The 23777-nt window shown below is 34.6% G+C and overlaps 3 protein-coding genes across 6 annotated transcripts in view; 1 reads left to right on the top strand and 2 right to left on the bottom strand.

The window, feature by feature from the left end:
- The window catches only part of LOC110374799 (uncharacterized), a 340622-nt gene that overhangs the window by 123861 nt on the left and 192984 nt on the right, over window positions 1-23777 (top strand). The gene's annotated exons all lie outside the window — the stretch shown is intronic.
- On the bottom strand, window positions 8571-18143 carry LOC110374776 (UDP-glycosyltransferase UGT5). 2 transcript variants are annotated; one of them, XM_064036063.1, is made up of 5 exons: window positions 17994-18143; window positions 17681-17918; window positions 16134-16735; window positions 13876-14098; window positions 8571-8806 (listed from the first exon to the last, which is right to left on the bottom strand). In XM_064036063.1, exons 1-5 carry the CDS (start codon window positions 17994-17996, stop codon window positions 8721-8723), a joined length of 1152 nt encoding a protein of 383 aa, XP_063892133.1. In that variant the 5' UTR covers window positions 17997-18143; the 3' UTR covers window positions 8571-8720. The 2 variants fall into 2 exon arrangements, with proteins under 2 accessions (XP_063892133.1, XP_049694463.2); XM_049838506.2 differs by lacking the exon at window positions 8571-8806 and adding an exon at window positions 12984-13554.
- Window positions 20313-23777, bottom strand: part of Chas (chascon) — a 106828-nt gene continuing 103363 nt past the window's right edge. For all 3 annotated transcript variants that reach the window (XM_021332628.3, XM_021332627.3, XM_064036062.1), the window contains one exon: window positions 20313-21958. In XM_021332628.3, the coding sequence (XP_021188303.3) occupies window positions 20755-21958 (1204 nt within the window). In that variant the 3' untranslated portion in view covers window positions 20313-20754. The remainder of the gene's footprint in view (window positions 21959-23777) is intronic.

The following is a 23777-nucleotide window of genomic DNA, read 5'->3' as shown; positions in this document are numbered from 1 at the left end:
ATTGGAAACCTCTTTTATGGAAAGGCTCTTTTATGGAAAGTTAAAAATGGACCGACTCAATCCTTGTAAATGAAAAAAAATCATTACTAGGTACTTAACTTTGGTTACCTATTAAGTCTCAGAAAAAAAGAAAGGTGTTTTTATTAGCACACTACAAAAACAAATTAACACAACAGTAACAATAAGTATTAGAAGCTATTTCATTCTAAAGATCCATTGGTTTAAACATATTTGGCCTTACTACAAAAACTTAAACACCTGTTTTAAACTAGTCTAAAAAAATTGTGGCTGCAAAATGAACCATATGTCAACGTCATAATTTGATATTTTTTTAGACAAGTCTTAAACTGACGTTTAAAAGTTTGTGTGGACGGATTATGTTTATTGCGTCATTCGTGTGTTTGAAATAAATGTATTTTCTTTCTTCTTTCATATTCTGCTATATTTAAGCTAATGACTGGACTATCACAATTGGCTCCAAGTTAATAAACGTGCAGGACTAAGAAAATAAAATAATTCTCAGTTTAAAAAAGCATTTAATTCCAGCCAGGAACAAAGTTGAAACAACTAGCATTCCACGAAGGTGCAGTTATTACATGCTTAGGTGGCCACTCAAAGAGCCTCAGAGAAAAACTCAACGGTCAGAATTACGTAATTGTACATCTTAGCAACTAATTAGGCTTTACAAAGATTTTAATTTCTATTTTAAATGGGACGACGGTTTTTTTTATATTTACTGTCTTGCAAAGTCATTTTGTTAGCATAGAATTGAGTTTGGGCTTAATTTCCGTAATTTGGATCAAAACGATTGAAGATTAGGAAGCTACCCAATTAACCATGAGTTTATCTGATTATTTTTCCGACCCAAATATCGACCAATAGAATTGCACCATTCGACGTCACGTGGTACAACCTACATGGTATTATACTGAAAATTTTTTGAATATTTTCTCTGGTCGTTGCTACGTCAAACTGACAGGTTGTGGCCGACATTTGGGACGGAAAAATAATCTCCCGAATACCACACGAGCTTCATAATTATCTGGCATTTCCCTCAAGGTTCCCTGCAAACAAATAAAGTCGTCAAGTTTTCAGGAAATCACTCGCGCTTCGCGCTCGTTATTTTTTAACCTGAAAAACTTGACTCCTTCATTTGTTTGCAACGAACCTATCGGAAAATACCCGATAATTTTGAAGCTCTTGTGGTATTATAAGTGAAAAACCTACCTCAAATGCCAATTTTTATGTAATAAACAGCAACCCAATATGTACTTATAATGTACACTCTTACAAACTTTCACATTAATAGGATTAAAATAAGGCAATCAAGTGGTTGGAAACTAATAAAATAACCCCGGCTTTTCTTTGTGCCCAATTCAAAGAATCGCACTAGACTTATGGGACTACTATTAAAATCTAAAGCTAGGCTCATATCCGTCTAGGCTTCAAAATTTCCATCATGTCCTATATCCGACCCGGATGAACCGTCTGTCCCAACTCAAGCTACCTGAAATAGTTACTTCACGATTATATAAAGCTACTTACCTCTAATGTATGTATATAGGAATGTATAAATTACTCGTGTATGTGTGCGTGCCGTCTATTTACTAAGTACTTTGCTAACATCCTTGTTAATCCCGTCAAGTAATCTGAATGTGCTTGTTTTAGCATTGGGTTTACCACAATAGATCAACGGGGTCGGATCTGATCCTACGACCTTTCAATCTATAGATATACATTGTTACGGATTGATTACTTTTGTTTAGGACTAATAGGTAGAAATGTATATATAACGAGCTTCCGCGGTTTTACCTGCGTCTCAGAGGATCTATTTCACGTAACCAGATGGGGATAAAAATGGTATTAGTACGTCTCATTGTTCAAACTGTAGGTGGACTTGGTTGATAGATATTCATTTTCAGTCCAACGTAAAAGAAAACTGCAGAGCTTCGTTCAAATAAAGAAGCAACCAACCAAATCACAATGCATGCATTTTTCAGTTTCATAACGACACAGAATAATGACAATGACAATAAGTCCTCATCCCAAATGCAGGCAAATTCCCAAAAGTACGTAACCAAAGTAATCGTAAAAATGTTTCTCATTAAAAAAGCACAATAATTAGGAGCTGCACGGCGGGGCCATATGCGGACAGTGTGTCCATTTATTCTCGCCCTCTAGGACAAAAAGCGCAAAGTTATGAATGCGAACAACGTTGCAGCTCACAAACCAAGCTATTTTTTTACTTTTCCTTTGCGTAGACGAGTGAAATATTTAATTTTAACTAGCTTACAGACGTGCCTCACAATTTATTGTATTACTTTTGCAGGTTTTTGGATATTGTAACGTTTTTGTGCTGGGTTTTCTGGGTTTATGTTCCATGTCTCTTGCGTAACTTTTTTAGAGTCGATTAGAAAATTCGGTAAATTATGCAGTTGCTTTATGATCCACTTTTTTTCTGAACTGTCCTATTGATTTTATATTGGTAAGCAACGATCCTTAAAAAAAAGTTTGCTGCCTTATTGATGAACATAATTTAAACATAGGCTATAGGTAAATACCAGTTAATAATGGATCTATCTAAGTGAAATAATGATAAAGTGCAAAATACCAATAATATCTAAAAACTCTTCAGATAATTACTTAGTAAGCCCACTTTTTTAATATAAACCTTTACAGAGTATCTATCTACCGCAATTCGTCGGAATATGAGTAGGTATAGCCGTGGAACCCTTGTCTTGAACATTAATTCTCATGTCATCGGCATCAAGCCAACGTGAAGTAATGTTTCATTTGACTTCTACTTTATTTTTGTGCAGAAATAAATTTATTTGGTACCTATTAAAAATGAATTGTAGCTAACTAAGAATTTGTTCTAGAACTAACAGAAAATATATAAAGGAAATGCGAGTACACAGCAAGACTATAACAAATGTTGAATAAACAGGAAGGGACATCAAATAAGATATCATTAGATATAATAACCGAGAGCACATAGACATCAAACAAAGAGTATCATCGCAACAATGTAAGAGGTATTTATCAAGATACACCGGTCGCCTTATATCATCCGATTTCCTCAACAATAGGGATGCTCGTAACGCAGGGGATGAATCTTCTATAAATTATTCACTCTCTATTTGCATGACAAACGACGAGAGCAAGGAAGGTCTAAGACCTTTAATGGCACCTCTTCGGCCCTTGTTAACTGTATTTTAACCACTCCATCCCTTCACACTTCTAGGGACACTTTTTAATGGGCCAGTGATTTTTCCCAGTCATATGCAAATGTCAGATTAGCATACATTTTATTCGGAGCTCCTATTTTAGCAGACGAAAACGTTGATGATATTAAAAACGCAAATTTTCGTCTTGATGGTTATTGCTGCAGGCCTTTGTGTAGGCGCTTCTAATTTATAGCGCACGGAGCTGTGTTATCTTGGACGTTTTAATGAGGCGCTTTAGTTATTTAAATCAGTGATTTACTTTAGGAAACAAAACCATATACGAAAATATGTAAAGGGACAGACGGACTTAATACAAAATGCAGTGACAGTGAATTATTTTCAGTAGATATCGAACGTTAATAGTATCTCTGACAATGTCTTCAACAACTGCATAATATAAAGTGCCAGCTGAAGTGACATTCCAAAATTAGAGTCCCTGGAATATCTTCACAAACATAAATGGAATAGTCGTGTAGTTCGAGAGCCTAGAAATACGAGATAATCTCGGGTAGGTACCATCTAAGTCGTACTATGAAATTGGTTTCACTGTTGGCGTAAAGCGATTTAAAAATAGAAAAGCTGAAATATCAAAGGAGTTCCAGGCGGGAAATAGTTTGAGCTGTATAATAAGTATGGGTATGATGTGTAGTTGGGACGTTTCACTCTAGTTCAGTACTTGGTTACTTTTTTCTGGAATAAAAGAATAGTGAATAACATAATATGGAAGTGATATGGGGTTAGCAACCAAAGGAATCAAAAACGATGTTTAGATATTTTATGTACCTTACTAGCTTCCGCCCGCGGTTTCGCCCGCGTAGAGTTAGGTTATATCGCGTTTCCAAGAGAATTCTTCAAAAGTCCAAGTTCAAGTTCTATCTCTGTACCAATTTTTTTTTTAATCAGTTCAGTGGTTTAGACGTGAAAGCGTAACAGACAGACACACAGAATTACTTTCGCATTTATAATATTAGTAGGGATAGTAGGGATTCAAGGAACATTTGAAACTTTCTTCAGTTATTTACCTAATCATTGTAACACAATCACAACTTTATTTATTATTGGTTTCTTATTTAGGACCATAGCGACCAGTCATGCGAAGAGAACTATACCATTGACCAGGATTGAAAGTACTTGTGTCATGTATGTCTGATCTCTGGGCTATGTTCAATCGATCGGGAAGATTAGAGGCTGTCAACAATTTGAACCTCACATTGATGATAGTAGATAATGTAGGTCAGTATTAAAATCGCCTTTGCGTACGTGATGATAACGTGGTGTATTTTAAACACCATATCAAATATGTATTACTCATGTTTATAAATATCCAAGCTGTAACTAACCATTGCGCGAAACCTCAACAAGTTTTTCAATTGTTTTTTTTTTAATCTTTACCACATAATTTAATGGATGTACAGATACTTACACCTACACCACACTGTTTTATATATTCTACTTTAATTAATAAACTCAAAATAAATACTTCTATAAAGTTAAATAGCCTATTCAAATTCTTGTAGCACAATACCTCAACACTGTTTTTAGCTGTTGTATTTTAGATTTCACCCATTTCATTAATTAGACCTTTATATTAATTGATCGTATATTCGAAATAGGTTCATTCAAATAAATAGAATTTCCAATAATGATCGAATACGCTCATCAAAACTTTTATCAAAATGTATTTGCGTCTCTTTTAAACCCTTCATAGTTTTCACAGAAAATGGGCGCAGTTATAATTAGTTTTTCACTCGATAATTGATGCACAATTTGATAATATGTGAATTTAATTAATAATTTTGATAAACGCACTGATATTTTAGAACAATTAGAGATAGGTTGAAACAACAATTTCGTAAATGATTCAGTATGCCATCATGAAAACTCTTTGCTCCTTTTTTGGTACATCAAATTATGCGAAAAACTTTTTAGACCCAATTTTAAATTATACTTATGTGATTTATTCAGATCCTACATTAAAAAGCAAAGTTTAAACGATACCTCACCGCAATTTATCACCAATTAATAGGAACGCGCAAATCGCGACCACGCCACGCCACGCCACGCCCCGTCAGATCCGTTATATCTTAGGAGATTAATGTAATCTGTTATAATTAGGATACACCCTGAGATTGCCTCCCCTGTCTACAAGTTTAATTGATTAATTTGCTATGAAAAGATCCGGAACAGTGGGCTATTCAACGTGTTTCGGTTTTTCGTTGTGGTTATTTTAGCTGTGGTAACTTTATTGTGATCGATGAGGAAATACACTGTGGAAAAGATTTTCTAGGATAGGTATTGACATACCTGTACGTAGTTAGTTTCAGAGCAGGTCTGAACCAAGCCTGTAGCCTATTTCGTTGATGATAGAAGAGATTGATCTGATGAAGGGTAGGTTGAATTGACGTGACAATGATATCTTAAATAACAATATTTTTTGATCATTATAAACAAAGATGGTCAATTTTATATAAATACCTTTTTAATTATGAATTATTTGTTTTTTTTATGTAAATAGTTTCTGCTTATGAAGTCATATTGACTGTTGAAATACAAACATAAGTGCATGATCACTCCAGTCTTGCATGATTCGCTCTCCGTAATAGTCAGTTAGCAACAACGCATATTTATCTCTAATGTTAAAGATTTGACCTACATCAGATTATTTTAATTACCAGATTAAAGTGACAAACATCCTATCTTGCAGGAATAAATTAAATAATTATTCCACATTTTTATGCGCTCTAAAATATATGGCTTACTTATTAATGAAAACAATAGATAAGAAAAATGATGAAATGAGATCAATTTTAGTCTGATTTATAATTTCCTATATACATATATTATATTAAAATCCTTTCGTTTTCATGCATTTCAATTTGAGCAACCAATAAAGGAGCATTGACAACTCAAATCTACCACCACGATGACATACCCAAAGTGCAAAACATTTCAGTTCAAAATAGTTATTTTGCATAGCACTGCACTTCGGTTCGACAATACTCAATTAGTAATACACGGTTAGGACCTACACCCTATTGGAGCGCTCAAAGAACATCACATGCCATACTGAATGTTTACACCCAGTTTTGCTAAAATAAGGCTCCTTTATATTGGTGCTTTGCCCGAGTACCTCCATTACCTTCATTTGTCTGGAAAAGTCTATGTTTATTAACAAGCCTTTATTAGGTCGACTTGTATGTAACTAGCTATATGTTATAGAATCTAGGGTTATTAATTTAACCGTCTTCGAAGGATTGTAGGGTGCTGACAATTAACTCTTGTGTGTACAATAATATAGTATGCAACTGTTGAACTGATCTGATTATGAAGACGAAAGATAGTCATAGGCATTCCGTGATGAGTATCGTATGATGACCGTGTTTGACTTGTTAGAAAAGTCTTTAAATGAATTTTGATCGTGCATTATAGTATAAACCGCAGTGTTTTTCTCGTGTATTTTTTAATTATTAATTTATTACATATAAAGGCTTGTACCTATAACTTAAGACATACCTTTAGAAAATTACTCACTAGTATATCCATTCCAGTTTTCACGGAAAAGTTCATTCAGAGTTAGATTGACGTCATCATTTCACGCAACTGTACGACTGTAACACGTGTTCTCGAGTGATCTGCAGTTGTACCTATTTGTTTATATTGAATGAATATGCATAACACGTGCTTAGCATTTCTATGAGTGATAATGGCATTGATAATCTTAATGAGTTCCATTTAGCATTTTAAAAGTACCTATTAGTTAGCTAATGCGTGTATAAGGTATACCTTCCTAACTATGACGTGCTATACGGTTGGCTGGTTAATCATTTTCTCAATCATTTTGAAGCCTTCCTCTCTGTTAATAAAAAGGCATTAATAAAGCAAGTGCGTATCTAAAATTGTCAAAGGGTAAAATTAAACTGCTATTTATAGAATATTAAACGTTACACGTGTATCTTGTTTGTAACGTAAGCAAGTAAGTACTTACCTAACTTTATGATCTTGTATTCAAGCCATAAACAATTGCTTCGTCCTAATCAAAACTTGGAACACGATTCCAAAATGTCAAAGGAACAAAACACAATAAATTCAATACCAATGCCTATATAACAATATTATATTTACAGGAGTTTGTTCCCAGCTTTTCTTCTAGCATCGTAATTTTAACTCCCGTAGTAAACTCGAAACAAATTAATGTTAAAACAAATTTCAATTGAAGCCATTACTTTGGAGTTTGTAATTTAATGTCAAATTTTGTTACGGCCAAACTTTCACAATGAGCTGTTTGACGTTCTCTATGTACACATGATACATTGTGTGTTTTAACTTCGTTGGTTTAATGTTATGTATATAATTATTATTTATCGGATATACAACGCTCTTCGTAATAACTGAAAGTGGTCTACGCCTTCGCTAGCGTCTATTCAAATTCGAAACATTGCTATCGACGAATCAAGTAGGTACTAAAAATAAACTTACAGCTTTCCACGACGAATATAACCTGTAAGCCTGTTACCTAGTTTAGGTTAGTGCAGCTTTCAAGCAGCAACAAATATTCAGCAGTTCCGTGTTAACACAGGGAGACAGGCACTAAAATAAAACAATTACATATTTTTTTTATACATATAGGTACTTCACACACTCATGATCCTGCCTGACAAATAATATTCCCACGAAAGATTGCAACTACCAGTCAAAACTGCTCCAGTTTTCAGTTACTCTTTAGGTTTTTTACACTTTAAAATATTCTCTTCCATGCATTACACAGTAACACAAGCGTAGCATCCTCTCCAGAACTGATATAATATCACAAAAGGCTCTCACATACCGTATTCAATTCACAGTACTTACATCACGGTATTGTGACGGGTATAAATATAGTTTTTGTTCGCCGCTCCGCAAGCAAAAAGTTTGCATGCAATGCTAGGACATAGACGGCGAGCATAAAAAGCGTATGCGGTACGGTACGGATGTTGTATGTGCAAATTATTGTATGTAATGCACGCATTATTATGGCAGCTTGTTGGTTTTCTGGAAAACTAGGTGCTGCAGAGGAACATACAATACTTATGATAATTTTGTATTGATATCTAATCAAATAATAGAACTATTGTAGGTACCTACATTAATACGGCTGACTATGCAGAAATCTTCTATGTTAATGGCCAAAATCCTTTACAATAGTTGACATGTACTCATATTTACATGATCTGAAATGTGAACTTTGACATTTAAAACTATCCTTACAACTTTATGCAAAAACAACAAGAACATTTCATTCCTAAAATAGAGTAGTCATTCAGCAAAAAAACAAGCTTAATTCAGCTTCCAGTCCAGCTTTACCGTCCAAAAATAACTTACAAATCGCCACTAACAATTCGCAATCCCGCACAATCTCTATGACGTTCAAGACTGATTTTCATTTCCCAAACGCTGGCATTGGCGTTAATTCCCTTTAGAACGGCGTCCAGATTGCAAAGTTTTAATTGCAAAGTCTTAATGAGATAGGCCTGGAACCGTCCAATGTCGCGTGGCTGTAGTCTGCACTAAATGCACTGCGGCGAATAATTGCTTTGTGTCGTCTGCAGATAAAATTGATACTAATTAGCGATGTTGCTTTTGGATAGTCACTTTTGGAGGACAGTGTTAGATGAACTTTAGAGGAATGTGTTTGTTATGTTACACCTACGTATTGTGGGAGTTACCGTTAGTCACGTTGCGATCCTGAAAGACAATAGCCGAAAGATTTTTTATTTGTTAGATATGAGCCATTTATATTTTTATTTACAATTATTGACATATACTTCACATTCATATTTTTTAATTGAGTATTATACCGCCGTATCCAGAATATGATGCACCTTCAGTTGTTCACAAGACCTATTTAAAAAAAACAGACAGGACGTAGTGCACGTAACACACAAAAACAAAATATTACCAATTTTATGGAACATCAACAGCATTAGAAAAATCTATGCACAAATTAATATCCACCTATATCCATAAAACTCCAATTCTAAATCCATTAAAATTTCGGCGTGAAAATCGGGCTTGAAATACAGGCAGGTATCAACAGGAGATTAGACAAAAAACGGATACGCCAACCGTTGGATGGTCGCCGCCCGTCGCCGGTATGTTGATTTTAATTTGCGTCCTGTCCAAACTCTGTTAGTTTTACATTTACCTTTCAGGGCTCCAGACAGACGACTGATAAATTAGTGATATGTGTGTGACTGTGTGTGAATGCATACTTTACTTTTACCTGAGTGGACGAATCGATGGGTAACGAACGGTGTTGACGATGGGGAACCAAGATTTTCGACTACTTTTTGAACTATTTTGTATGGTATCTTCGTAAAAGGTTAAAAGTAATGATGTGTAAAAACTGTCGGTCATTTATTTCCATAACTCAGCTAATTAAATTAGAAGACCATAATTAGCTGTCATGTGACATAGCAACATACATACATACATTAATTCTTTGTCATGCTGATTTAACAAAGAAATAAAAATGTTTTGTTTTGTTTATAACCGTATATTATTGTAGGTATATTCTTCTACCCTATTTTAATTTAGTGGTTACTATAGGTTATCATACTTTCGATGAAGGCACCAAACAATTAGCTACCGTAATGCTGACTAATATGTACTGTACTGGCTTTTGCTAGTTTTAAAAAAATACTGCTATTCGGGAATGATCATCATCTGCCTAGCCTTTTCCCAACTATGTTGGCGTCGACTTTCAGTATAATAAGATCAGCTGAGTGGATGTTTTACAACGAGTGACTGCCTGTTCTGCTCATCAAAAACCATGAAAATTGGTTCAGCTGTTCTCCATTAGGTAAATAAACTCTAATACCCATAACTTTGTGTTATCTATAGCATGACACGAGATTATTTATCTTCATGTGTTCCAAGCAGCGTGCTGAGTGATAATTCGCCGTCACTCGGCACCATCGTATGAAAGGTTAGAGGTTAATAGACTACATACGATTCACGTCCATGGTGGCGCGATTTTGACCCACTTTAAACGGCCAGATTTCGTTCAAACTTTGTAGATTTATTGAGGACCGATGACAATACACTAATTTGATAAAATTATTCCATTTTTAACCGACTTCCCAAAAAGGAGGAGGTTACACTTACACATCGATTACTCCGAGGTTTATAGACCGATTTACGTGATTCTTTTTTTGTTCGACTCGGAATAGCTGGCAGTTGGTCCCATAGTCATCAGGTCAGGATCTGATGATGGAAACCCTGAGAAATCGAGGGCAACCTTCAAAAGTTGTAGGCATACATAGGGTAAAAACCTAACACTCAGGTGTACGCCTAAAAGCACTATTCAACTGTGAAAATTTGGAGCTGACCTGATGATGGAGACCAGAGAGGGTCGAGGGAACTCGACAACTGAATATGTAAACTACCTCGTGTTTGGGCTTAGATTATTCGTATTGACAAGACCTATGCAACAGTGAAGGTTTGGAGCTGACCTGATGATGGAGACCAGAGAAAGTCGAGGGAACTCGACAACTGAATATGTAAACTACCTCGTGTTTGGGCTTAGATTATTTGTATTGACAAGACCTATGCAACAGTGAAGGTTTGGAGCTGACCTGATGATGGAGACCAGAGAAAGTCGAGGGAACTCGACAACTGAACATGTAAAATACCTCGTTTGGACTTATATTCTTTGTATTGATGAGAACTTCCCACTTGTATGGATAGTGACAACTATTCGTATCACTGAAAAGCTTTAAATAAATAACCTTTTTACAAAAAAATTAAACCGACTTCCCAAAACACTAAAAAGCAAAAAAAGAACTAATTTTAGGTGCACCGGCCTAGAAGTCGGTGGCAAAATTAACTTAGTAACATCCATTAGACACCGACTTCTAGGCTTTTCAATTTGCAAAATATGATTTTTGTTAATTTATATAATTTTCATCTGTAGTCGATAAGGTAAGAAAATTAATTAAAATTTTCTAGAATTTTTCTCTACAGTCGATAAGGCAGGACTCGATGTTAATTTTTATTTCCAATAATTATCTTTAGCCGTTTTCTCTAATATTGACAATTTTTTGTATACTAAAGAGAATTTTAATTCTACAAAACAAATAATAGTTTTGAAACAAACTAAAAAGTAGAAAATAAATAATAGTTTAAAAAAAACTAAAAAACACGCTTTTTATAGAAAAGCGAACTAAAAATTAGAAAATAAATTGTAATGGATTTAAATTAAGAAAACAGTGTTTAAAATTTCAATGAATATAAATTAATAATAGTGTGAATACAAAAAAAAATATTTAAAAAAAGCGTGGGGTGCTTTTTAAGATATTATCGAAATGACAATCACTGTACTCATATTTACACAGATATTTACAATACATATTTACAATAAAAATCAAAAACTATCCTAGTAAAACAAACAACTAAAAAGCGTCAAAAAATTCGTCCCCATCGCTGTACTCATATCTGTCAATAAAATATTTAGAACTATTGACACCATGCACCCCACGCTTTTTTTTAAATATATTTTTTTGTATTCACACTATTATTAATTTATATTCATTGAAATTTTTAACACTGTTTTCTTATTTAAATCCATTACAATTTATTTTCTAATTTTTAGTTCGCTTTTCTATAAAAAGCGTGTTTTTTAGTTTTTTTTATTTTTATTACTTACATCTTAACTGCATCAATTTGGTAACTTCAGATTTTCAAAATCATCCCCTTTGCCGTTTCTCTGATACCTACTTGAACGTTCACTAACAAAATTAATAAATAGAACATGAAACATTGGTAAAATATACTAGATACTTCTTTAAACATTTCAATAATCAGCCATACCTTGCTTTTAATATTATTATATATTTCTTGATTATCTTATCTAACATGGCTAGGTACCTATTATTTAAGCGATATAAATATCTTACATATTACCCTTGTGTGTTATTAGTACCTACATCTTGCAAAATCGCCTATTTTTTTAATCTGCATTGCCTAATTATTTTATTAATAATGTAGTTTTTGCCATCATATTCCAGTTTATGGTACCTAGGTAATATAGAGGTATGTTCCTCAGTATAGACTATTTCAGGATATTATTCCAGTTTCAAGAACATAATTAGTACTATTAACCACATAGAACTTAAGTTCCATTTAGAATCATGCATAGCTTTGAAAACAGCACTCAACAAGAAAAAAAAAACATGCGTACTTTCAATGAAAGTCTGAGTACTCATGAAAGAGGCGCGCCATCTCAGATTGTCGCATTCGAAATTCATAAGTCAGAGAACCCTCGCCCACAGCGCGCTTTCTCGCGGCGCCGGACAAAAGACCTGCCACCGGCCTTGTCCAAACACCAATGTTTCGTTCAAATATTTGTCTAATTATAAACTGTAGTTCCAGGTACCTCGCCTGTGTGTTTTAGGGAATTTGTAGCTTGCTAAGAACAGAAAAGGTCTTTTTTTGTAACAAAAAAGCTTTGCGTTAAAGACTCAAGGAGATAAGTGGTAATAAAAACACAGTTATTATAAAACTTGTAAATATTTATTTGGTGTTTTGCAAAAAATGTGTTGTGGTAATGTTTTTTACAGATGGTATTTAAGTTGTCAGAAACAGAATAAGATAAGTTACATGATAGTAACTTGACATAAATAAAATATTATACATATGTATTTAAAGACCTGAAAAGTATAACCTTAGTTTAGAACCTTAATTTCATGATACCTTTGAGAATGTGCTCACCAAACATAACAATTAAATTTATAATATAACAATTTCAACTTTTAACAGATAACAAACATTCAAAACTTAATCTACGATCGCTTTTTCTTTTGCTTTTTAGAGTCCTTCGACTTAAATAAGCTTAGTACAATTGACAATATCTTCACAGTTGCGAATACAACTCCTAGAACTAAAATTAAAATAAAAGCGTATACATCTAACATGTTAGACGCTACCCAACTCAATTCTAAAGCTGGGTTCTTAATGTAATCTGCTCCATTATTTCTTATAACATACTCAATCCAAAACATGGCTGTATCTAAAGCATTCAGTGGTCGATCCCTGAATCTTTTGGACACTTCTTTAGCCTTCTTTCTATAAGAATCATTCGTCAGTACTTCATTTACTCTATTATATAATGTTTCTTCATCTATTTCGTGGTATTCCAATATTTTACCGTAACCTATGTTTTGAACTTGTAATAAATTATTGTACTGGTCTGCGTAAATTGGTACTCCGACGATTGGCACTCCGTGGAAGGTAGCCTCTTGTGTTCCTATTAATCCTCCATGCGATACAAATAGCCTTATGTTGGGATGTGCTGGAATAAAAATAAAATACATTAGAATAGTGATCAAAACCAATGTTTACGACCTTTATCAGTTTTAAGATTGTTCTCTTTCAATGGTTATTTTAATACTATTAGAGTGTTCAGAGCATTTTTTGTACTCGAAACTCCCGAAAAAATTGTACAGCTTTTGGGAACCTATCCCCATGGCTTATATTTCTGAAGCAGTTTCTTTGGGACGCGGATTATACCGCGGGAAAAGTCTAGTTATTTCTACGTAAGCGTATTCACATAATTTTCTGAGTTGTATCATCGTGTAAATCAAGGTCTTTCTTTTATTCAACAAATACTTACACAAGATTTCCTTCTGCGGCATCCATTTCTGTACAACCAGATTTTCAGGTTTGTTCTCCAAAATGTCTTCCTCCCATTTCCAAAGGACAGTTTGTTTGAGTCGTCTAAACACGTTGAGAATTGCTTTCTTTTTGTCTTCTGGTAACTCTGAGCTGCGCACATTTGATCCGAAGTTCATGTACACTACTCCATGTTTGGCATTGTCCAATACTTTTTGAAGATTCTAGATATAAAGAAAAATAAAGATTTAGTATTTTTGGGTTGAATGTTCTTAGGTCGACTGCTAAAAGAATACATATTATAAAACTAACCCTATTGCGTTATATGATATATACGTGACGTCTGACTGCATAATGTGCATCCTTCTACAAACTAGTTTCAATACGGTTCAAGTCGTAAATAGTTCGGTTATTAAATGCCAAATAACACAGTTTTAATAGTATGAAAAAATCAGCATCTGCGCAATAATAGAGACATAGCACCCTGTCGGCTCTTGAGATAAAAATGTAAACATACTCAATGATTTTCAAAATTAAGCTGATAATAATTTTCTTGGTCTAAAAATATCATTGATTAAAGATACCAAATCTATTAATAAATTATTAGGTTCTTGAACTACTCGCGTCAAATTGCCTTGATAACTAAAATTATAAATAACGTACGTGATTGATAACGTACTAGTGAGATGACTTGGCACAATTTATCATCAACTTATCTAGGTACGTAAATAACCGAAAACGTATCACATGATATTAAGGATAATTTAGTAACTAAGCTAAGTATTTATGCTGGATCGTGTAGGTGTTATACAATTTGAGAGCAAGAAAACAATGTGTAATGACGATAAAGTGGTCATTACAAACAACAATGAATCGAGAAAATCACATAACATCCACACGTAATAGATGCCAATTTATACAGTTCTATATCATTAACTACTTGTCTGTCTCTATTGGTATGCTGAGAGATAACGACAGCTGTTAAGTCTATAATGTAGTGTATTCTCATGGTAAAACTAGCTGTTTCCCATGGTTTCACTCGTTATCTAGTAAATCCATGTAACCAAAACTGAACTTGAAGATCGTAGTTGGATATAAAAGAAGGGGATGACTTAAAAAAAGCAATGGATTGAAAAATTGGGGATGAGAGGAAGGATATGACGACACAACCAAATATCTTGTCTTAGGTATATTTATAGTCAAACAGAAATTAAAATCTTCAAACAGACAACCAATTTCGCATTTATAGCATTAACTATGATGTTGAGTGTTCCAAGTACCTAACAGCTGTTCCCCGTTCATTAGTATGTTGATAGTGTAATATTTATCGTTTAACATAAATAGAAAACCTGATAGATGCTGATACTACTTGAACAGTTATAAAACATGATACTCATATCACGTGCTATGATGACAAGCATTTTTGTTCAGAAATGTATTAGTATATTAGAAGCTAAAAGATAAGATAATCCTATTGATATTTATTGTATAAATAAGGAAAAGTCTGGTTGTACTTTTGGGCTTTCGGTACTTAAAAAGATTACAAAAAAGTGCCAGTATTATGCAAACTGATAACTTTATAACTATGATATAATGGGTATACGTGAAACTGTAGGTCGCGGCTGTCATTGAACATCCTTGGTAGTCGTTACGGGAAGTCAGAAGCCAGTAAGTCTGACGCTAACCTAACCAAGGAGTATCGATTTGCCCGGGTAACGGGGTTGAGGAGGTCAGGTAGGCAGTCGCTCCTAGTTAAAAACTGGTAATCAGCTGAATCCGGTTAGACTGGAAGCCAACCCTAACATAGTTGGGAAAAGGCTCGGGAGATGATGATGATAATATAATGGGTATATGAACTTTGTCAGATATATGAAGCAGTTTAGAAACAACAAGCAGTAGTTAATTATTATTATAATATCTAGTAGTATGCTCAAAGGAATCTTAAGCTCAATAAGTTAAGAAGATACTGCATGTGGTTTGGAGCTGTGCCTAAAATGTTTGGTAGCTAACTTTGACCCCATTAAAAGGAGAAAATTTATAATACTTGCATGATTACTATTATGATACATGATATCAAGTGCTGAATCTTTAAAAGCAAGTAAGTATGTGGAAGAAACTTTTTTGTTATGATATTATCAATTATAAAATTACATAACCGGTATTAGTCCTTGGAGTTACCTCACTGATTCTACTTTAGAGTACTTACCAATAAACTTATTAGATTATATTTTTTGTCATAGAAAAACATAAGTAACTTACCTCTGGTAATTTAGCATCGCTCTTACTTAAATGCGATCCCCCGATTTCCACAACATTTGGTAGGTAAGCAGTTGGGGGATCAAAACTAAAATGCGAGTTGACCAAAATCAGCGAAGCATTTCTTTCCACGTCATACAAATTAGGCACTGGTTGAGGCAAATCGTTTAAATACTTCTTTACCAATTGTTCCTGTTCTTCCATATAAAAGTAACGCCAGTAAATGTATTCGTACATTGAGAAGTACAAATTCCTCATTCTACCCCAAAACGATGTTGGGTCTCTGACGTCTAGGAACTCCTGTAGAACCGTGGCTAGCTGCAACGGGTTTCTTGTTATAATGTTGTGTCTCATGCAGTTACCATACGTCGTAACTAAGACTAAAGGAGCGTTGTATTTGTAGGCGAATAAATTCAGCGCTTCTTGAAAGAACTGCTCGCTGATGACCAGGTCAAATTTGTTATCTTTTGCCAAAAAAGCTTTGATTTCTGTTGAATTTAGAACGAGTTCTGTAAAAGCTATGCCTCCTTTCCATAAAATGCCCTCGTGGAACTTCTCTGCTGGCACGTTTACCATGCTGAAGACATTCGGTCGTCCTCTTCCTCCTAAAAATAGAATAAATATATTTTTGTTAGTACTTAATACATATAGCTACTATACACGTGTGTAGCAATGTATAATAAATATGCAGAGACGTGTGATATTTCAAGGACTTTTCCTAATGCCAGATCACATCATCAGTTTGCATACTACGAATTAAATTAAATTAAATTAAAATAGATCTCAGTGGCGTGCACTTGGAGAGGCCTATGTCCAGCAGTGGACTGCCATAGGCTGATGATGATGATGATGATATGATGATGAAATTAATGAGGATCAATTTTTCGATCCGCTTTATTAGTTATTTTTTTAATGTAAATATAGATTTAGTTTATTTTCAAATATAATGTACAGATTTTATTGAAAAAAAATTACGAGTATTCAAGTTATATAATATCGATGTAAAAAAAATATTATAATAATAATTAATGAGCCAATGTTAGCTTCAATAAAATCCTGGCATCCAAAATAATATCTAGTACAATGTGTCAAGGACTGTTATCAAGGACATTCGGTTATCTACAAGTGGTCTACAACCCACGCATGCCAACATTACAAAATATTTACACTCGATAATCAGGCAGGTACAAAGTTTTATTTTTAGAATACGAGTAGGTAGGTATTATTACTTTTGTTAGGTACCTACACTGTAAGACGTCAAACAGCGTTTTTTTTTTAAATTAATAACTTACACGTATTTTTCTAGGAAAAAAAATAACAACTAAACCTCAGAGCAAATATCACACTAACGTCATTCATTACACATTACCGTCTAAATTATTTCCAACCATTAAGCTGGGAATGACACTGTTACAGCCTTTTAATCGTCCCACTGCTGGGCACAGGCCTCCTCTCACACGGAGAAGGATGTAATGACACAAAATAATAATAATAGGTGGAAGGAGGGTATGACACAAAATAATGAAATAAAAAATATAAAAGTAACAAACCTATAAGTTCCCAAATCTCCTTTTTATCTACCATGATTTGATGGTAATTCGGCGGTGGGTTCGGTTCCTTATTCCCAGTTATCACAGTCACATTATGTCCTCTCCGAGCTAACTCCAAGCCAATAGGTCTTAACATAATAAAATGTGATTTCGCTGTAAAAGGCACCACGTACAAAATATTTGCTGACTCACTATACTTTGCTAGGGCCAGTAACAACAAAACGTATTTTAAGGCGTCCTGAAAAAAAAAGTTAATTGTAAAAAAGCTGCTGTAATTTTGGAACTATAAAAATTTTCAAAAAAATACACGCACCATGTTGACAGTTAAATAATTTTTTTACAAAAATAAAATAAACTAATATTTAAAAGTTTAAAGGAAGTTTGTTTGTACATATAAGTGGACACTACCCGCGGCTAGGATACATTACGCTAGAATGACGGTCACTGTCACGCTCTCATTGAACGTAACCTAGCGTATTAGATAAAAACATTTCCATAGTGAACTCAGCTGTTATGTCGCAGTTCAACTTTACTTATGGAACTTTATCGATAATTACCATTTTTTTTCTTTTTATAAGCTTTTTTTAAGGGGCATTTTTTTTCTTCACTAATGTGATATAGTGATAATTTTTTATGTTATGTTTTTATGTTACCCGCTTATTTAATTTATTCTTCTTGTATTTAATTTATTGTTCTTAATTTTTTAATTTGAAGAATATAATTTTAATTTTCTGATGTGAATTCTCCTATATTTTCCAAGCATCTCATATCCTCGCTCCACTTTAGCTTCCGCGATGGTTATAGAATAAAGTCGTGTGCTCATTAGCAGCCCTCTTCCAGATTATCATCCATTTAAGGGCCAGTTCCTGGATTTAATCATCTGTAACCTCTTTAGATGTGTGTGGGTCTTGAAAATATGCTGTTAACGATTCTATTTCTGAGCAAAACTTGGACCAAAAGTCTTATATTTTTTAATGTTTGTTTCTGTGTATTGATTTCCATTTTATGTGCTTATTTGCAACTTTTTACCCGTCAAAATAAATATCTAGACCGCCTGAGCGATCGCCAAACTGGGAGACATTACCATCGGCTCCTAAGTGGGTAACACTGTTGTCCTAAAAATAGCACATTCAAAAATTTTCCCACCGTCCATCTGGCTGGACAATCATAAATCATCATATGACATCCGTGACCGAGTTTAAAACCTAGGCTCTGATATATGGAGGGACTCATTATAAATAGTCTGTCGTACCTACCAATGTTATTAACTTGAAATATATATATATATTTCTTTTTTTATTAGCCTAGGTATGCTGTCCCACTGCTGGACAAAGGCCTCCCCCATAGCCTTCCATTTTTCTCTGTCCATCGCTGTTTGTGGCCCGTCCGAGAGGAAGCTGTCCAAGTCTTCTCTCCAGCGTTTTCTCCCTCTCAGTCGTCTTCCATCCTCAGGGACCCAGTTTGTGGAATATATTTATTTGAAATATTAATTTATTCCAAAAGATAAGCCTCGAAAGGTTAAGATGGCCGAATTTCCTGAAATATCTATTATGATACCCTTTAATTGTTATCCACTCTCATATCCGTATTATTGTTTTCCTAACAATAGTCGGTCTATTTAGTCAACAATTTGTACTGAACATTATATTAAGATTAGGGACGGTTCGGGTAAGAAATATTCGTATTTAACATAATAATATCTGTATATTAAATTCCCTTGGCCGTTATAGTCGACCTAATGGCGGTATTTGCTCATTGTTTTCGGTAACTATGTTTATGTTAATAAAGATTATTTCAAACATCGAAAACATAAAGGCAAATCTTTTTTAATAGCTATTTACATTTTGCCAGAGCCGTAGGTATTTTTACAGATTTGAATATAAAATTAATTTTAACTTCATTGAAAACATTCACGGTAAAATGTGTACTAAAGATATTTTTCCTGCCCTTATTTAAATTATATCTACGTAGGTATTTAAGGTTCTTTTCATTTTACTACAACGCCATCTGCATTAAGTTGGTCGAACTCAAACATTACTTGGTAAGGAAAAGCTGGTTTGCTCAGAAACTTGCGTGGTTAAATATGCCAAACGGTCTGTATTTCTATACAAACCCTTTATGTATTTCGTTTTAGTTGTTGGATACTTATACAAACTATATAGAAGGTATCCTTCTGAAGTGGTTTGTTGTCTCCGCCCAAAGATATCCACTGCAGGGCATAGACAGGCCTCCCCCGAGTTTCGCCAATTCCCTTGGTTGCAGCAACCATTATCCACCGCTAAATCGTGATTGAAGATTTGTTATGGTTGTACCATTTCTTACTATTATGACAATCGATTCTGACTTGAATAACTTTCATGACAAGGTTACATTTTGCCTTAAGCTACTCAATGTTCATTGTACTAATTCAAAATGAATTTTATATCCTAATTGTTGACTTAAGAACTAAATTTTCATGATGGTTTTAAGTTGTAGTAGTATGTTAATGAATATTCACTCTTTAACTAGATTCTACCTAGTAGAGCTCCATACCATACCTGTAAAATGGGTCCTTCCTACAAATGCCTACAAGTTTCACTCTGTCATCTTTTATTTAAGTACGAAATTTTTTGTAGGTAAATAAAACACAAACTTAGTGCGTATTAACACATTATAATTTTATTGATACATTTTTATTATAAAATCTTATCTAGTTTATTATTACTTTTACTCATTATTCTCTTATACAGTATCAATAAGTGTTATTAAAAATATAAAGCTATTCACAAAGTTAACGCTTTCGATCATAAAATCTTACGTACCCGAAATTGTTACAAATGTATAAGTACACTGGACGGAATTAGACCAATATTAAAGTTAAATTAGTAAAGCTCTATGACTTTTTACAATGATAACACGAAGCTTCTTACACGAACATTAACAACAGTTACTGTGTGTGATAATAAAGTTAGATACTTACTAACTAAAGCGTTTCAAAGATTCAGTCTGTGTATGACTTTGATTCATTTAGTACATTCGAAAAATATGGCAGAATAAACATTTAAAATTAAATTTTCTGAATGTTATACATGTTACTAATAATCTCTTATTTTCTCGATAACTTTATAGTTACTACTCCTTCGTTCCGAGTACAAAGGGCCATTCTTAGACTCATATCCGAGCGGCGCGGTCCGGATGCCATTTTCTATATACTTAGGACTCGCTATTGGTTCGCCTTTGTACCCCCTGCTTTTAGTCACCGAGTTTATTTCTCTTGACTCGATAATCTCTTTTGAGCGACCGTCTCTTGATGGCACAATCTTCTTACTAACTGTTTCTACAGTGTCAGTAACGCTGGGACGTTCGGGATCACCTGAGCGAGTGGTGTACCGGTAAGTCTCTGAGTAGTTGTCGCTACTGTTGCTGCCTCGCCGTATCGCCGGCGACTTCATCCGCGTATCCAGCCGAGACACGAAAGGACTCGTTTCCCTGTTGAGCGATTCTGTTTTATATAACGGAGTTTTTCGTTCTTCTGATATACGATCTTTATAATGTGGCGACGGTGTGTTGTACCGAGACGATAATCTGCTGCCATCTGATTCGTCGTCAGCGTGTAATGTTTGATACAATTCAGGAGCCCTTTCCCGAAGCCCTTTAAGGAATATCTTCTTCTTATCAGTTTCATCGTAAGCCGTGGCCTTACTGTAGCCATTGGTATGACCGTTGGTCACTGGAGTTGTTTTTCCATATCTAGCTCCAAATAGACCATCACGTCTACGCTCTGTTTCACGAGAAACAGCATCGGCGAGGTCGCGTTGACTACGATTGATAATTGAAACGATTCCTGGGCTTTTCAGCTGCTCCGGAGTCTCATCAAGCCGACTCAGGTGGGGGTTGGATTTATACATAGTTGAGTAATTGCGGCTCATTGTAGAAACGTAACGTGGGTGAGTCTCCTGTTCAGGAGCTCCCATAGCAAAACTTTTGCTCCTGTTGAGAGCTTTGTATGTCCGCGCTGGCTTCGCGGGTCCTGGTGGGTATCCGTTGATTTTACTGTCTGGTACAGCAGTCACGTTGTTGGAGATGTTCACGGCACTGCTGGAGCGTTTGTTGGGTGTGAGTCGGTGCCAGTATTTATTGGAACTGGGCTTCTGGGGTTCGGTGGTTTTCTCCTTCCGGTCGTGCAGTTTCCTCGGCAACGTCTGCGCGCTGCGAGTGTAATCCTCTTCGGGCTCGATGTTCGGATTCAGTCTACTTGTCGAGTGACTGAATCGACCCAGCGTGCTCGAGAATTGGCCCCTGGAAACATTATAAAGACAATTGAATATTTTTTGTACAAACCGCTTAGAAGATTTATTGGCGTTTCGTGATGGTGTAATGAGCCGGGCCCACGTACAATTATTGTGTTGTAGGTAAGTCGCAAAAACTTGTAATCTTGTTGGTGTTCAGGTAATTGGATTCAATGGGGAATCTCCTCCCACACGCCTAACGACCGTGCTTTGTTTACGAGTGTGTTAGACGTCTTTGTTAACCTTAACAAATGGTTTATCAAGAGTTTAATTTAGGTCCAAATAATGGTTTTTGTGCCTTCAACGTCCTTTGCAGATTTCGAAGCGATATATTAAAATGTGTGTACATTAAAACTGCGGAAGCATGTGTCTATTGTAATGTGCAAAAATAATTATAACATACTGATTTGCATACGCCAACCTCTAACATACAGGTGGTATTTATTAAGAATATTTCCTTGGCGTGACTCATTTGTCGTTTGTCAATACAGATCGGCACATAGTTCTCAATAAAGACTGTTTCACTTGACAAACACGAGTGACTCACGTACTAAATAAGGGTTTCTTTGCGAATAAACGCATATTTACCCTTAATAGGCAATACCCATGGACGGCGTCTGATGAAAAAGGCATGATATGCCGGAACGTTGTTTTAATTGAAGTCGCATGATTACCGTGATTGATCGGAGAAACTGTTATCGTGACGATTATTATACTGAATGAAATAATTGTCTTTGTCTCGTGATAAGTGCTGAGATTGAGTGTAATTGAATGAGTCTTTGTCATTGTAACACTTGCGAAGATTGTCAGATTGATGCTATTGTCTTTAATTATATTTGTTTTTACTGATTTTAATCTGTTTTCTATTGTTATTTACTGTTACTGGGTGTATCTCAGCTGATAGCCCTTTGGGGCATTAGAAGATGTTTTTTTTTTATAACCATTTTTTTTTAACTATGCCCAGATTAGTCTATTATTAATTTGCCTACTGCCATGATAAATTGGTCGACATAGTTATCAGCCATAAAGTAATTCTGATAAGCTGATTTTTTACGCCTCATTTACCTATAGGTATGTTGGTGGTTTCGACAAATTACTTGAAATCGACAATAATGAAACTATTGCAATATGGCATCATGCTAAGTACATGATGTGGTGGTGGTACATAATAAATATTATAATAATATATTTAAATTCAAATACATTAACTCTGCCTTAATTAACGCACATAATTCCTTATAAGTTGAAACCTAAGAAATACCTAACGAATTTGCATGCATAATTATTAGTCACCTTGCGTAACATACAGGGTTAACTAAGTACCGTCTCAAGGAATGTTCTATGTGGTAGAAACTTTTAAACAAGATTTAAACACCATGTATTCGGTCCTTTAAGTCGATGGTAAACCATTTTGTTCCTATGTTTGCAAATAATCATTGAAATTGCTTTGGCTGCAATTCCGCTTTAGTTTCATTATCCTAGACGCTTTAATTATTGTTGAAATTAGCTAAATCAGTTTAATTTTTGATATGCTGATTTCATTTATTTTAGCTAATTATTTTTTAAGCTTCCTTACACGTCTATTACCTATAAAATTATAACATTAGATATTATATGATATCGCTACATTGATTTTCTGATAATGGAACTGGTACAAAAGTAGGCATTTATGCACGGATAAGATTAAGTACATAACGAAACAAAACCACAACATTATGTTATTATGTCTACAACAATATCCTAAGCTGCAATTAGTAACGCTATTTAAGTTCACCACAAATTTTAAAGCCCTAAGTATTTTCCTTTGTATATAAAACCTCGACGAACTT

Source organism: Helicoverpa armigera, chromosome 8 (genome assembly GCF_030705265.1).
Source record: "Helicoverpa armigera isolate CAAS_96S chromosome 8, ASM3070526v1, whole genome shotgun sequence".
Lineage (NCBI taxonomy): Eukaryota > Metazoa > Arthropoda > Insecta > Lepidoptera > Noctuidae > Helicoverpa > Helicoverpa armigera.
This window is presented reverse-complemented; position numbering and strand designations above follow the sequence as displayed.